Genomic DNA, 16,484 nt, shown 5'->3' on the forward strand with positions numbered 1-16,484 from the left:
CACGGATGCAGATGCACTCCCAGTTAGTATAAATGCCCAGGTGGGCACAACTGTGATAGTTAATCTGATAACCTGCCCACTTGGTTGGGAGAGGGCACAGAGCCACCCAGCACCACCAGAACGAACAGAAAACACCATGAGCCCACGGGGCTCCAAACCTTGCAGGTACCTCCTCTTGGCTTCCTGGTTTACTCATTTTCCATCCAAGGTGGCTGTGCCCCAGGATAGGCTTGTTACCACTCACAGGTGCTGCCACCAGGGACCCAAAGGTATCTACTATGCCCCAAAGAGGAAGCTGCTGCATGAGGGACTTGCCCTCTCCTGTCTCTGTATCAAAGTGGACCTCAACGACCTACACACTGACCCTTGCCACCTAGAATGGGGACTGGCCAAGGTAACCTTTCTGATCCCTGCAAAGTGGCTCCCCCATGCTTGGAATCCAAAGTGCTTCAGCTAAAGAGGGAAGGATGAGAGCTTTAAAGTCACCTCTAAATAAAATAGAGTTTTTCTTCTGGGAAGGGGATAAAAGAAGAGGAAATAAATGGGAGGCTGCAGGGGAGAACTCAGAACCTGCTCCCTTCCACCCCTCCCTGAACCAGCCTTTCTAAAAAGCAGTCTGATTACTAAGAAATGTAAATAAAAGAAACTCAAAGTGGCTCAAAGGTCTCATGACCAACTGGTCCTATTCACAGATCTCCTGTTGAGAACGCTCGTGCCTGGGGGAAGGGCAGAGCGGGCAAAGTTTAGGGCCTGTATCTGGCCTGGACCTGAGGTCTGTCTCAGAGGAGCATGGCTGTGGAAACTCTGGGCCTTATTTCCTCATCTGTAAAGTCTGCCTGCCTACCTTTCTGATTGGGTCTTGTGAGGATCAAACAGAAATAAGTATGGGACTACACCCAAGTTATCTCATCATGAACCCAGAATAACACCTCAATGATGGGGACTGACATGCAGCCAAGGACCAGGAAGCAGGCCAAAAATAGTCTCTAAGAAAACTCAACAGAAGTCTTAGAGTCTTAAGTAAACGGCATCTGACTTAGGAGATTCACTCAATGCCTTCATTCAGTTTCAACTTACTCTTATTTTACTCATAACACTAAGATTCCCACACAATCCACGAATTAATAAATGCCACAGGAGGAATGTTTGCTAGAAGGAAGCACAGAGACAGCAAAACATGACAGCAGGAAGAATGAAAAGAGAAGAGATAAACTTTTCAAAGGGGAAAGGGTCAGATAACTCTCTACACCCTCATCGCCTATGAGAGAAATACTACAACAAAGTACAAAGACAGATCTTGATATTATTTGGATAACTGAGGGATAAATTATGCCTTCTCTAACACTATTCAGTAATGACAGAGCAAAATGCATTCTAAGAAATACATCCACCAAAAAACTTATCAAAGAATAATCTTTTCTTTTTTTTTTTTTTTTGAGACGGAGTTTCGCTCTTGTTACCCAGGCTGGAGTGCAATGGCGCGATATCGGCTCACCGCAACCTCCGCCTCCTGGGTTCAGGCAATTCTCCTGCCTCAGCCTCCTGAGTAGCTGGGATTACAGGCACGCGCCACCATGCCCAGCTAATTTTTTGTATTTTTAGTAGAGACGGGGTTTCACCATGTTGACCAGGATGGTCTCGATCCCTTGACCTCATGACCACCCGCCTCGGCTTCCCAAAGTGCTGGGATTACAGGTGTGAGCCACCGCGCCTGGCAGGATAATCTTTTCAAGTATGGATATTGAATTTAGTCAATACAGAAAAGTCACTTCTGTGAAACTTCTCGTTTCTCCATATTGGAAACTTCTTATATCTCCACATTGGATGAAAGATGTGTACTAATGCCAAAATGCTATTTTTATTAAAATTCAACCTTTTACCTTAAGGATCTCTTTCCCTTTTACTAACTAGGGAATTTGAGGTAACACAATAAAAGCCACCAGCAAAATAAATAGTAGGTTCCCAAACTCACCTCATCAACTTTCTCTCCAATTGGTCCCATGCCATAGGCCAGGCAACAGAACACTGGCCAATAAAAACCAGATAGTTTCAAACAAACTGGAAGAATAGATGGTCTAGTTTTAGAAAGCTAAAAGGAACAAACTCTAAATAAGTGTGCCAGAACTTACACAGTTCAATGGATTTGGCTTTTAAAACTGTTCCCTTAGCAGGCGAAATTCTGACTCCAAAACATTGAAAAGCTTTCAAAGACCATTTCTCGAACAATGATTCTCAACTGGGTGTTGGGTGAGAAGCCTGTGGGGAATTTCACCCATCCCCAGGCTCCACTCTGGGTCTCCTGAGCCAAAACCTCAAAGGGTGGCAGGAGATGGGGATACCCAGGCCACAGCTACTCAGCCCTCCTCATGAGACTCATTGAGGATCACTGCTCTCCAGCCACAGAAATTGCCATGACTTGACTTCATATGACCTAAAATTCAAATCATTACTTTGACTAAGAACCTTCTGACCTCATCAGACCACATCAGTATCTCGGACTATTTTCAAAAATCAAAGGCCATCTGCCAAAGAGCCAAGATCAGACACTGCTTTGGAGAGAGCGCCTACTTAGGGCGCTCAGTATCTAACAGAGTAGGCACTCCACCCACGCTTACTGAATAGACGATGTCCATTTAAAAACATAACAATGCAGAACACACAGTGGCTCTTTAGAGGTTCCTGGCTTTCTCACCCCCACTTGCTATGCCTTTTCCTCCAAAAACAATGAATACCTAACACAGACCCTTCTAATGCCACCTTGTCTCTCAGCTGTTGGTTCTGCAGACAGGATACCTGGGTTTCTGGACCAGCCAAGCAACTGTTCCCACAGGGGCAACCAGATGATCGCAACCAGAAGGTTTTTTAAATTCAAGGAATCTATAGATATTCATTCATCCCTAATCTTCCACGATCCTTTAGTTTTCTTCTGTTACAATATCCTCCCAACTTTCAAAGCTCTAAGCGTTACCCCACCCAGATGACCACGTCCTCCTCCTCAGCCAGCACCATATGCCCCTCCCACCAAACCAATGTCCATACACGCACAGGTGGGATCTACAAGGCCAGGGAGGACGATGGACGATTCTGCCTACGTGCCCAGGTGGTTCACACTCCCAAGCAAGCCCATGGAAGGGCGGCCAGGATACTCACACGCTGCTGTCCGTCATGGACATGGAATCATCCGTCAGTGCGTCGCTGGATATTTCACTGTCATTGGCGCTGGTGGCTGGTGCAAAGACATAGCCGGAACCCACGTGATAAGGGTTAACAGGATCGCTCCTCTTGAAGGACCTATGGGCAAAGTACAACAGGGGTTCAGTCACTGACCCTCACCAGAAACCCAGGTCATCAGGTGACCCCAGGACAACCCAGCGCACCATCCCACAATCTGTTCGATGCAAACCTGCTGCCTGAGTCCAGTTGCTCACCTGGGCAGAAAGCAGGGGCCACAAAAGGGAGGCCTCCTGAGCCACCAACTCACCCTGGGGAGAAAGCAAGCTGGTTCCTCTGCCCCCAGTGGTAGGTCAGCCAGGGCACAGAGTACTCCAGAGGCAGCACAGGGGATTCTGTGAAGTTCTAAATGCATCCTTAGAGAGGAAGGAACAGAACTCTGCTCTAGGATGGGAAGCCATGGACTGGAAGAGGGGAACAAGTCAGTGAAGATGACCGCTCTTTCTCCACTCCACCTCCCTATCCAGTCCTGCACCAAAAGAATATAACTTCAGGGCCCCAAGACATCTTAAGCATCCAGACTCCCTGTCTGGGGTCTGTTAGCCTAGTCCAGGGATACAAACAGCTAGAGGCCAGTGTGGCCTTCTCACTTTGATCCTGGGCCCACAGTGAGCTGGACAGATGGGACAGAAAAGTTCAAGACAACCTTCAGGACTCCAGTCCCACCTGTGAGCTCTGCCACGAGCCACTGCCATGCCCCCTCCCCCGCCCCACCAGCTTCCTTTCCCCAGAGCTGGCTAGTGCTGCAGGATTCAAATGAGCAGCACAGCTGTTTCAAAGCAAGGCCCAGCCCCTCCTCCGGTGTCTCCAGCCCTTTTGTTTCAATGGCCTCTGGCTCCTCATTTCACCCTCTTGATCTCCTTCCAGAACAACCAGTGTGCAGGTCTCCTGCTGGGCCGCATTCCTCTTGTGTCACCAGTGAGGGGCTTAAGTAGGGGGGAGGGGCAGCTACGTCGGCAGGCTGCAGGAAGGGACCACGTTAAAGCCCGAAGTCACAGAAGGCCTGTTTACAAAGACCCTGGCATCCTCCACTGGTCCCAACAAGTCTATGCCAGCAGCAAAGAAATCAAGCGAGGGAGAAAAGAAAGGCTCAGAAAAGAGAAGAGATTCTATTAGTCTACAGCAGCTGCTCTATAAAGATGCTGTGGGGCTGGCAAATGAAAGGGACCCTCGAAAGGTGACAGTCAGCTGTCTGCACATGTTCACCAAGCTCCTACTCACTTGCTATGTGCTGAACTCTGGTCTCCCGGCACCCATGGCCTGGTGGGGGCATGTCATCATACTGTAGGGGTGTCATGAGGGAGGTATGCTCAGTGTAATCATGGGCTCATGAGGAAGGGGGAAGGATCACTGGACTGCCCATTCTATAGATGAGGCCCTTGGAGTCCAGAAGTTCAGCAGCCTGCCCCAGATCACACAGCTAGAACTGATGGGCATGGATTGAGTCACATGGCTCTCAATCAGACTGCCTTCCAATACAAAGACTAGACTCAACCTGTTTCCAAGTTCTTACAGAATGAAGGGCAGGATATGAGTGACCCAGTATAGGGAACCCAGATGACAGAGAGAATGTTTCTAGGAGGGATGGTTGGGGACGGCTCCCTGGGGCAGATGGGACTAAGGTGCACCATGATAGATGAGCAGGAGTTTGAGGAGATGACCAACACCCAGAACTGGGTAAACGGAAAGGCAGTGAAAAGCTCTCCCTAGACTAGGGAGCGAGAAAGGGGTCTAATTAGCAGGCTAAGGAGGCCTGGCAAAGACAAGGAAGTCGGTCTTCAGTGCAAGGTCAGAGTCCTGTCTTAGCTGGATGGGGAGGGGCCAGGAGGCCGGGGGACAGCAGGGATGGCAGGGGACCGGCAGGGAGAAAGCATTCCCATCAGCACATAGGATCCGAGGTCTGTCACCAGGCTGGACTGAAAGGAGGGGGAGGTGGGGGCAGGGAGCCCAGATCCTCACACAATTTGGTGTGAGAGTCTGTCTCAACAGGGGACGGTTGGGATGGAAAAGAAGGTGGGAGAGGCAGTCCCTGCCTTTAAGGAGTTTGCGCTTGTTGGAGTCACCAAACACACAAAAAGGGTCATAAACTTTCTAAGCCAGGAGGGACCCTTGTAATCAGCACAGCCATCCAAGGAGGTAACTGGGCCCCACATGGGCCAAAGGCCTTCTCAGACTCAGCCAGAGGAGCTGGGCCACAGCTGTGCCCTGGATCTGGTCTGGCTACATCAAGTCAGATCTTAGAAATATGCTGTAGGCATAGAACTGACCAGAAGGCGCAGACCAGGGCGCTGCACATGAATCCCGCCACGCTTTTGACCAAGTGACCTGTGACTGTCCCTTGGACACTCTGACCCTGTTCTCATATCTGTAGAGGGCAGGAAGTCTCACGACCTTCTGGGATTGTTTGGTGAAGATTAAATGAAATTGGTAAGATCTTCCAGGCCTTCTTCCTGGTCCATGTGTCCTCAATCCGGAATTCCCCAGCACCAAAGGCAGAGGGGAGTGGTGAGAGTAAAAAACAAAAACAAAGTTCATTCTTCCGGAGAAGGTTGAGTCAGTGAAAATGGACTGCTAGTTGAGGAGGGGGCTCTCTGTTCAGCATCCCACTAAAGGAAGAACAGGGGGAAATGGGCTTCAAAAGTGAGAAAGAGGAAATCCATAGAGCAGGTGGGGAAAGGCGGTGAAATCACCCAAGTCTTTGAAACAGGCCAAAGTGCCCAGCTATCGGGTGCGCAGGTGAGGTGTGGATACTGCCTCAAAGCAGGATGTACAAGATGACTTCCCTGGGGCCTTTTCCTGTTGTTAGGAATCTGGTGATGAGGCCATTCTGTAAACTCTCGGTAGGGACCAAATGTCAGAGGCTGGACCCTGCCCGCTGGGCTGAGTCGCAGCCTCTGCAGACGTGAGACGTGAGCACCCACCTGAAGAGCAGGCAGTTGGATCACGGCCCTCCACACCCAGTTCTTAGGTCCTCCAAATGAACCAATAAAGCCAAGTAATACGGGGGAAATCACAGGAATATTCCAAAGAAAACCAAGCGCCAACAGAGAGCTGTGGCTGGGCGCAGTGGCTCACGCCTGTAATCCCAGCACTTTGGGAGGCCAAGGTGGGTGGATCACCTGAGGTTGGGAGTTCGAGACCAGCCTGACCAACATGGAAAACCCTGTCTCTACTAAAAATAGAAAATTAGCCAGGCGTGGTGGCACATGCCTATAATCCCAGCTACTCAGGAAGTTGAGGCAGGAGAATTGCTTGAACCCAGAAGGTACAGGTTGCAGTGAGCCGGGATTGTGCCACTGCACTTCAGACTAGGTGACAGATCGAGACTCCATCTCAAAAAAAAAAAAAAGGGTGGGGTGGGGAGAGAGCTCCTATTTTCTCAAATACCCTAATTTCCTTTCACTTTTATCATGATAACTTTATTGTGCTTTATAATGACAGGGCACTGGTGTCTCCATGTTGAACACCTGTCCTGTGAAACCAGACTGTAAGCTCCATGAGGGGTAGCCCCGTCCTCACACGAATCTCTGATGCTGAAAATAGTGGGTGGCACATGGCAGGGATTCAAAACCTCGTTGAAGACCATCCGATGGGTCGCTGGGAAGTTTTTTAGTTTAACAGGCATGGCGCAACACCGAAAAAGCCAGAACAGCCTTAAATAGCATTCAAACATGCTTCCTTCCATCCCCTCAGTCCTGCTATCTTAGTGGTATTAACACATCAACCATGTCGCCAATGTAAGAGCTATACTTCAACCTCTGTGGGGAGAAAATGACTCAATAGAAAATTCCTTCCTCCCAGCAAAAAAGACACCTAACTCAAACCCCATGTGTGCTCACACAGCTTTGCACTCGTTTAACACACGGATCCCAAAATAAACTCGTCTCCCTTCACTTCCAAAATAGAGGACTACTGTGTGACCAGTAATTAAAAATGGAATATACTGCTCTTTACTCAGTTGACTGCAATAAAGTACTTGGATTTTCCTACAATCACAACAAGATGGGGCAGAGAGAGGGGCAGGGTTGTGGGGAGAGGCAGAGACTCAGTTTTTCAGAACCCAGACTTTTGTCCAAAGTGCCACATAATTTTAAGAAAACGGAGTGGGGCTGTTTTCTTGTGATTACTTAAAAAAAAAAAAAAAAAAAAGAGGTGGGGGAAGAAACTCAACCATGCTACAGTAATTGTACCCAGATGCTTTATTTCTTCAGGACTGTTGTGCTTCCAGTTGCTGCAAGGATTTTAAATCCCTATGGAGAGTAGAGGCCTACGCTGCAGATTCTGCGTCAGCCTCACATCCACAGACATAGTCTGCAATCTCAGTAAGCAAAGGGTTTTCTGCCTGCAGGTGGCAGAGACCCCTGGAACCTTTAGGGAAGGGAGGTACGGGCTGCTTTCTGTTTTCCCCTATGCTGTTCTTATCTCCTCTTAATGAGATGCTGTGGCCCTGCTCCATCCCCATATACCAGAGGGAATCTCCACACAGGGAGTACAGAACTGATCCAACAGAACTGACCGTAAAGGGTTTTCTTCCTCCTCCCTCCTCCTCCTCCCTTCTCCGTCCTCCCTCCTCCCTCCTCCTCCTCCCTCCTCCTCCTCCAGGTCCCTTCTCAAACAATGCAACTTCAAAAGTATTTGCTTCTAAGTCTGTGCGTTTAGGGCTTTCCAAGAGCCCTCTGAAAATTTACTCACAAGGTCACTGCCCAAAAGGCAATACCTCTTCAACAAGCATTTTCTAAGGCAAGATCAAGGGGCACTCGGCAAGGGGCCAGGACTCCAACAGCACTGGGCAACAGGGCCTTTTGAACACAGGCAAACTTTTACAAGTGTATCTTAGCAAACTGCCTTCACCAGAGCTTCCATCCTCTAATTGCGGACTACTGCTTCCAGCATATCTTTCCTATGGCATCATTTTCTTTGATAATTGAAGCCAAGCTTGATTCCAATGGCTCCGCACAAAAACGGGCCTCATCAGCGAGTTCTTTCAGAGAACGGGAAGCGGCGCTGGGAGCCAGCAGAGAGCCATCTGCTGGGCCTGGCTGCTTTTAAGGGAAGCAGAGCAGAGGGCCCGAGGGGAGGCAGATGAGCCCCGCCCTGGACAGGACACACAAGGGCCCGTGCAGAAAGGCGAGGACACAGGGAGGGCTCTGTGCACCCAGTGCCATATTCTCCTCCCCAAAATAAATGCGAGGCCCAGCACCTAATCCCACAACCCCCTCACACGCACACTTCGACACTGTGTGTGTGTTTGTGTGCCGGGGTTTTTACACGTGCTCCTACCAACAAGTGGCTTTTGCTCTAGGTTATTTATAGAGAGCGTCAAAAGCCCAGGCATCCCCCTCAACCACTCAGCCCAGAGTCCTGCCCTCTGAGGATAATTCCTGCTCTTCCGCCCCAACTATTTATATTAAACCTGACACCAAATCAGTAAGGACACAAACAAGTCGTTAAAAACGAGGCTCCTTTGAGTGCCCAAGGTAAACACAGAGCTTGCAAGGCTGGCCAGTGCCCCGGGCATCCGGCTGGGAGTAGCCGGTGAAGAAAGATCCTCCTCAGCAGGACTCACGTTTCTGTTTCATTCATTTTACTAACTTATTAAGCCCATCCCAGATGCCAGGTACTCTGCAGGATGAGTTAGTGTGTGCAGGAGGGAAGGGGTGAACTTAAAAACCTTAGATGGGATCCCTGCATTCCAAGAACTACCTGGAAAAAGACTTCAGTTTAAAAAGGAAGTTGAGGCATGGGGGACAGGGGGCCACTCTAAAACGTTACAATGAAAACTAGGCTAAGCCAAGAGTCACCCTTTCAAAGGTGACATCCCAACCTGGTTGCCCTTTTTACATTAACATTGTTAATTATACTAATTATAACACTTAGCAGCTGTTCACAACGTTTCTCTTTACAAAAGGCTTTCATGTTTATTATTTTGGTCCTAGTAACAATCCTCTGATACAGACAGAAGCAACGAGGCCCACCCATTTTACAGATAGGCACATGTGGTTCAGAAGGCTTCAACACGCAGTGGACCGGGCTGGAACGCAAACCCTTGAATAACTCAGCAGACCTTTCAATATACTCTGCACATCCTCGAATATCTTGCATGTTAAAATGAAGTTAGATCACCTGGCTGTGTCTTAAATTCTCTTTATGCCCAGTTAAGACACGTGAGCTTCAGAGTCCATAAGATGCTTCATCTCAACCCAAAGGTGGGAGAAGGCATACGTGAATCTAGCATGGAAACTCTCAGGTCAATGACAAGCTGTCACCTCTTTATCAATGATGTCCACAGTTCACAGCCAACAAGGCAGCCCTGGAAGACAGGAGCTTCTGCCTTCTGGATCTCAAAAGCTTCAGGAGCTGAATCCTGGTCATATCCCAGTGAGGCAAGCCCAGGATGGGTCTCAACTGCTCACCCACAAAAGGGAGGGTTCACAGCAGAGCCCTGCCTGGGGAGGGCGTCCAAAACCACACACTGTGCTATTTACCAAGGTGACACTCCAGTCTCCACAGTGGGAAACACAGAAGCCCCAATCAAGAGGCCCCCAGAGAAGCAGCCTTTACCACGGCCCTTCAGTAGTCTTGGCTCTGGCTCTCAGGCTAGAGGGCAAGGGGGTCAGCGCCAGAGGTTTACCCAAATGTTCTCATAATGGTGCGGGCACGCATAGCAGGTGCCCGGCGACTGACCTGCTGCAGAGGCCAGACCCAGGATCTTCCTCCCAAACAACCTGACTCCATAAGCATAAAGATGCCAAAACAACTCCCTGGGACGCTGTGCTTCCTTGCAAAAGTCAACCTTGTTCCACTTAGGTGTAGACCAGATGTCTGAGTAAAACTGGTTCCCAAGCCATAAGTGCGCCCCCTGGTGGTTGAAGAATAAGCCCTGCCCCTCCTCACCAGCAGTCAACTAGCCCCTAAATCCTGGCCTGCTAGGCTCAGACCTGGCTACCCCAGTGGCTCCAGATCAGCCATCTGGTGCCCATCTCTCTTCCTGCTGCTGGAAACTAGAGACCACACCCTACAGAGAAAGGGAAATCCGGAGGCAGCTATCAGATCACATCCTGGGCCCCTAACACACAGAGAAATCCACACAGACAGCAAGATAAACCCTTCAGATAGCAGTTAAGTGAAGTCCCATCCCCTGTCCTGTCATAAACCACACCCCAGAATTAAGAGGCTCATTCTCTTTTTGGATACTTGGAAATAGGGAGAAGGGAAGAAAACAGAAAAACTCATTCTAACAAGAGGTCTGAAGTTGCCTCCAAAGGTCAAGAATCTTAAGACTTGGCCATTCTGCAAAGAACTATTTGTCTTTGAAGCCTCTAAGAGAAAGTACTCCAGAGCCCCAGTACTCCCGGGCCAAGATCTCTTCTCCATCAGCACTAACAAAATAATAGTCTGCCCCTCCGACTCATGCGCATTTAAAACCTAAATTAATATATCAGAAGGCTCTAAAGCCAAGGGTCCTTCATTTAGGAAAATCACAGGACCTTCTCTAGTTAGAGGCCTTTCTTGCTGGGTAAATATCTAATTCTACAAAGGGAACCACAAGCCCAGTTAAGCCAATTGCTGGCTCTTATCTTAACAGAAAAGTTCAAAAAAAAACCCACTTACCCCTCAATGGGTTCACACGTTATTTCCTGCGCCTCCACCACAACCCAGCTGCCTCCCTAGCCACATTAATTCCACCCTCTACTGATTAGTGGTGAAGTGACCCCTTCCAAAACCGGTGCTTAGTGGATCTGGTGACTCAGAGGCATCAAAAGCTGCTGTCTCTCTCTCTCTCTCTCAATCCCTTCTGAGACACTAGCCCGGGATAATAAGTAACCCACATTAGTGTATACTGCTTGCCACTGTTTGATGTCAGCACTGAAAGACTGCAGGTATTTAGCTGTGTGTGCATCACTCTTCCCCTCTTTAAACAACAAAAAGCAAGATCAAAAAGAGTTCATGGCCAGCAGTCCCAGCTCTCAACAGACCTCTGTCTCTGCAGCACACCCATCCACTCATCCACCGGACTTAACTCAAAACATCTGCAAAGTCCACATCGACAGCCCACCCGCCCCACCAGCCCCTGTCCAAGTCTTACCTGTATCCACTGTCAACTGTTTCCGTGGACCTCACACTTGCTGTCGCCCTCAGAGTTTTGCTGGACAAGCCAACCACAGTTGGCGAAAGTTTGCACTTGAAGTCGGCACAAGTCCACTCCTCTTCTTCGTTCAAGGTGGGGAGATAGCCACACACGACCTTTAGGCTCCCCAGTCCCCCGTTACTTATGTAAGCTGTGTTTTCTCCCCCACTCCTCACATATTCGAGGTATATATCAGAAGTCAAAAACATCTGGTAGGCATTTTCCTCCATCACCGACTGGATCTCGGTCTGCGCCTGGTCAAACATGATGGAATCAATCTGCTGCTTCTTGATGCCGTCTCTTATGTAGGTCTTGGTGGCAGGCTTCAGCTGCTTGGAGACAATACTGTTGTTCTCAATGTACCTTTTGTAGATCGCTTTGGCTACTCGTAAAGTTTTGGTATCCTTCAGGTTCATCTGCCTGAATCCATTGCAGGCAAACCAGAAGTCTAAGGTATCCACGCATTTCTCCCTCTCCAAGAAAGTCCGGAAGAGGTAAGCACCGTCTTGATCGCCCAACAAGGAGTGCAAGGACTTGGTCCACCTGGTCAGAGGGGAATCAGGGGATGCTCGCCCCTCCGGCTCCCCCAGCCCATCTTCGTTCCGCCTGGTGTTGGAAGAGACAGGCATGGGTTTGGTGACCTGGCTCTTGCCCACCCCTGGCTGACACGGTGGGGTCTCCCCTTCTTCCCCTGGCACTGGGGGCCGCGGGGCATCCTCACGGAAGCTGCTGCTAGGGTCCGGGAGGCGAGTCACCAACACAGCGCTACTCATGGTGAGGGAGCTCTTCCCACTGAGTTTGGGATTTTTTTTCTTCTTCTTCCAGTTCCTCTCAGCAATCGGCGTGGTCTGTCTGTCTCTCTCAAGTCAGCAGGGGCTCATCTGAGCCTCCTCTCTGGAAAGAAAAGGAAGGGGGGAGGTGGGGAGAGAGAAAAGGGTATTGATCTAATCAAAACCAGATCTACCCAACATCAAAGCAAGAAAGTAAACAGGCTTTTCAACTCCTCAAATTCAAATCAAGCAACCCAGCTATCTGCGAGGTGCTCATCTAAAGTATCAGACGCTGCTTTTCAAAGGCGAAATCTGAGCTCCCCGCACACTTTTCGGGGTTGGGGATGGGAGGGAGCTGCTGGGAAAGAGGAGGGGAAGGTGAGAGGAGGGCAAGGGCTGGGGGCGGCAGGGGGACACCGGAGGTGTAAGACACAACCTTCCAAAAACCCACTCCGCCAGGGCGCACGCTGGGTAGCTCACTCCGAGCCTCCCCTTCCCTCCCCCCTCCCCCGAAACCATCAACTCCAAAGAGGCGCACTCGCAGCCGCTAGGCTGTGTGCAGGTGAAACCAATTTCGGTAAATTTCCCCACTCGGCTCTGCACAGATAACTCGAGCTCCAAACATGCCCTTCCCCGGCATCTGGTTCCCATTCTCCCCACCCACCCGCTCCCTCTGCGCTCCCTCTTCCCACTCCTTAAAAATCAGAAGATCTTCGTCCGAGAGAAGCCCGCCCAACACAGTCGGACTGGGCTCCCGGACTCTCAGATTCAGCACGCAAACGCCCCCTTCCCCAACTCAGATTTGACTGTTCGCTGCGCGCCCCCTACCCCCGCCAAGAATACAGCTCAGTCAACACCTCTGTCTTCCCTGACCTCCCCCAAATCAGAAGCCAACTCACTCAGTGGAGACTTTGATCTTCAAACTTTGCTAGAGAGCTGAGAAGCCTCGGAACAGTCGCCCCCGTACCCCTAACCCACCTCCCGGAGCCGCGAAACCTACAAAACCGGATCACAAGCCGTCTCACGCCACCACTGCCTGTGCCAAGAATCCCAAACTCTACTGATCTCAAGCCTGTCCTTTTTCCAAGAGAAAAGTCTTATCTAACCAATAATAAGCTGCTTTGCCTAGGACGGAAAGGATCAAACTAGGAAGGGTAGGAGCGGACCGGGGAACGGGGCACAACCCCGGGCGAGGAGCCAGGGACCCCGGGTCTGGGATGGGTGCGCGCTGACCCCGGCCGGAGCCCGGAGCCGCGGGGCTGGGCGCTGCGGCCCATGGAGTAGTGGAGCTGCCGTGAGCACTGCGTACCCGGGCGGTGGGGAGGTGGGGCAGCCCCGTTACCTGGAAGACGAAGGCCTCCGAGGCCGGGCTCTCATGTCCTCCAAACCCCTCCGGCCCGGTCCCCCAGCTCAAATACAACCGAATGCCTCCAGAGCCCCGGCGGGCACACCTCGCGGTCGGAGCCCCGGGACGCGCCAGCAGCGCCCCGAGCCCTGGCGGGGGGTCAGTCCCCGGCGCCGCCGCTCGCAGAGGCGCCCGCAAAAAAAGCACAGAAAGCAGCAGCCTAGTCCAGAAATGGCGACGCGCGGAGTCTCTGCCTCTCCGCAAAAGGGGCCAGGGCGGCCAGGGGCGCGGGGCCCGGGCGGGGAGGAGGAACGCTAGAGACGCGAGGGACGCGGGCGCCACGGACTAGGGCCGGTCCTGCGCGCAGACTGAGCCTCCGCCAGCGCCGTGGGCCCCTTAGCTCGGACCCGCGGCAGGGAGGGGAGAAGGGGAGGGGGGAGAGAAGTAGGAGGAGAGGATGGGGCGGGGGAGAGGCGGGGGGCGGGGGAGGGAAAGCGGGGGGCGCAGCCACCCTTTCATCCCACCTCCCAAAGGCACTCCCGCGCGCACTCACACACCAACTCATATCCATAACCGCGACAGCGACGTGACCCCCGGGAGGGCTCGGCCCCCTCTCCGCCCCCGCCACTGCCGCCACTCGGAGTAGTCTCCTCTCCCGGCCCCCCGGCCAACCCGGTCCCCGCGCTGGGGAGGGGGCTCCGGCGGAGGGCGCGCGGGGCTGCCGGGCCAAGCCCCCCCAGAGCGCTAGGCGCCGGGTCTGCCGCTCCCCTTCGCGCCGGCCCCGAGCGCGCCCCAAAATAGCCGGCCTGCCAACTTCAAAGGGCCGCCCGGCACATCAAAGCGCGCGGGCCGCCTGGCCGCGGCGGCCTCGGCACTCACCATTGATCCGCGCGCGCGCTCCGCGGCGAGACCTCGCAGGCGCCCCGGGCAGGGGCCTGGCGCAGGCCCCCGGCTCGGCTCGCGGCAGCAGCCCCGGGCCCCCCAGGGCCGGCTGCGGCGTCGGGGAACATGGGGCGTCGCGCGGCGGGGGAGGGGGTGCGGGAAACCACAATCCCGGGATCAGAGCGAAGGGCCACCGGCCGCGGAGGGGGAGCGGCGCGCCCCGCCGCCCCTTTTATGCAAAAGACCCGAGCGGGCCTCCGCCCCCGCCGCGGCCGCCCCCGGCCCCACCGGCCCCCGCCCGGCCCGGCTTTCAACGCAGGTCCTGTTTCCACAGTCACTCGGCGCACCAAATGTCCTCCGGGCGCTTCCAACAAAAACTGCGCTGTGGATTTAACTGTGCACTTCAAAGGCGCGAGCCGAGCGCACGGTCCTGAAAGGGAGGTACACGCCGGCCGCGCCCCGGGCCGCCCCCTGCAGCCCCGCCGCCGCTCCGCAGGGCCGCCCGGCCCGCGCCCCCCTCCAGGTCCGGCCTCCGCCTGGCCGGGTCCCCTCCCGCCCCCCGCGCCCACGCCGCGGCTCGGCGCGACCTCGCCCCCTGTCCGAGGGGGGCTTTCTTTGAAGCGGCTCCGCTGGGGCCGAGCCTCCACCCCCACCTTTTACAGCAGGGCCTTCGGCGGGCGCCGCGGCCGCCGGGCGGCCCCGAAATCCATCGCTCTGAGGGGTTATTTTTATTTCCCGGCTCTCGGGCTGTTACTGAGTTGCCAGGACCTTATCAAAGCGCAGCCGGCTCCAGCCGACTCCCCCGGGCCGGGCTCGCGGAGCCAGTGATCCCGCCGCGCCAATCACAGCCGCGCTCGGCCGGCCCGCGCCGCCCGCCTTAAAGGGACAGCGCCCCGCGCCCGCCCCGGACCGCCCCCGCCGCACGCTCCGCTCCCGCGTTAACCCTTCCCCGGCCTCTCCTCCGCCCCCTGCCAGCCCCCCGCGGCCCCGTGGGCGTTCTCAACCCGAGTTCTGATTTCTTCTTTCAAGTTCTCCGGCCTCTTTGCTCCCGCCTCCTCCCGCTGCCTGTCCTCGCCCTCCCCGGCTCTGGAATGCAACAGTTTCTTGTAGCATTATGGCCATCGCAAGAACTGCAAGCAAGAAGAATTTTTTTTTTTTTTTTTTTTTTTTAAATCATCAAACACTTTTCTACCTCTATTCAAGTTTCCCTGGGAATCTGGGCTTGGAGGACTTTGCAAAGGGAGTTCCGGCCCTGGGGTCGACTGGCCCACTGTCGTAGGGCGGACTCGGGCCCAGCCGCTGGAGGCATGTGCATGCCTGTGCGCGCTGGTGCACGTGCATCCATCTGAGTTTGGGTAAATATAGGACTGCAGTTGGTGGATGAATTGCGCTCGTGCATGTATGAAGGTGGGGTGTGAATCTGCCCGTACAGACCTGAGTGCTGACACCAGTTAGGAATCACACCTCAGTGCCCTGAAGACCTAAGTCCACCTTCCCAACCTGCTGGCCACCAGACCCTCACAGCAGCACACCTTGGCCATCTCTCGCAAACAACTGCATACCCGTTACTCTTCCCAAGCCCCATCTCCTGCCATATGTTACATATTAAACCGACATGGAATATCTTTTTCCCCCCTCCAAACGACCAGACATGCCGTTTTAATGTATCGAAAACTCACCCCATTGTCACCTTTGAATTTCTCCCACATTTGCCCAAAAACGTTTATAAGGCACACACAACCTTCTCTTCTCCCTTAAAATGAGAAAATATGCCACAAACCCAGAACATTATGTATTTATTCATCTGCTGCTATAGAATGATGCCTCATGTTATGAGCGAATAATTAACTTTTCTTCCTTTTAAAAAACATAAAGGACCCGGTGAGGTGGCTCACGCCTGTAATCTCAGCACTTTGGGAGGCCGAAGCGGGCAGATCACCTGAGGTCTGGAGTTCAAGACCAGCGTGGTCAACATGGTGAAACCTCGTCTCTACTAAAAATACAAAAATCAGCCAGGTGTGGTGGTGTGCACCTGTAATCCCAACTACTTGGGAGGCTGAGGCAGGAGAATCACTTGAATCCGGGAGGCGAAAGTTGCAGTGAGCCGAGGTCACGCCACTGCACTTCA

General features: G+C 52.9%; 2 protein-coding genes across 4 annotated transcripts in view; both read right to left on the reverse strand.

Moving 5' to 3' along the window:
* The window catches only part of AXIN2 (axin 2), a 32,780-nt gene extending 17,709 nt beyond the window's left edge, over positions 1–15,071 (reverse strand). The window contains exons 1-3 of one of the 2 annotated variants that reach the window (XM_012453849.2): positions 15,010–15,071; positions 11,318–12,253; positions 3,151–3,291 (exon numbers count right to left, since the gene is read on the reverse strand). In XM_012453849.2, coding sequence (XP_012309272.2) covers positions 3,151–3,291; positions 11,318–12,132 — 956 coding nt within the window. In that variant the 5' untranslated portion in view covers positions 12,133–12,253; positions 15,010–15,071. Of the gene's footprint in view, positions 1–3,150; positions 3,292–11,317; positions 12,254–15,009 lie in introns of those variants that run through there. The other variant, XM_064369457.1, reaches the window with a different exon arrangement.
* Positions 12,163–16,484, reverse strand: part of CEP112 (centrosomal protein 112) — a 664,691-nt gene continuing 660,369 nt past the window's right edge. The window contains exon 27 of one of the 2 annotated variants that reach the window (XM_064369449.1): positions 12,163–12,253. Coding sequence is in view for 1 of the 2 variants with exons in the window: in XM_064369448.1 (XP_064225518.1) it covers positions 12,226–12,253 (28 nt within the window). In the remaining variant the exon portion in view is untranslated. The remainder of the gene's footprint in view (positions 12,254–16,484) is intronic. The other variant, XM_064369448.1, reaches the window with a different exon arrangement.

The sequence above is a fragment of the Aotus nancymaae genome, unplaced genomic scaffold, assembly GCF_030222135.1.
Source record: "Aotus nancymaae isolate 86718 unplaced genomic scaffold, 86718_ANA_hifiasm-v0.15.2.pri h1tg000089l, whole genome shotgun sequence".
NCBI classification, from domain to species: domain Eukaryota; kingdom Metazoa; phylum Chordata; class Mammalia; order Primates; family Aotidae; genus Aotus; species Aotus nancymaae.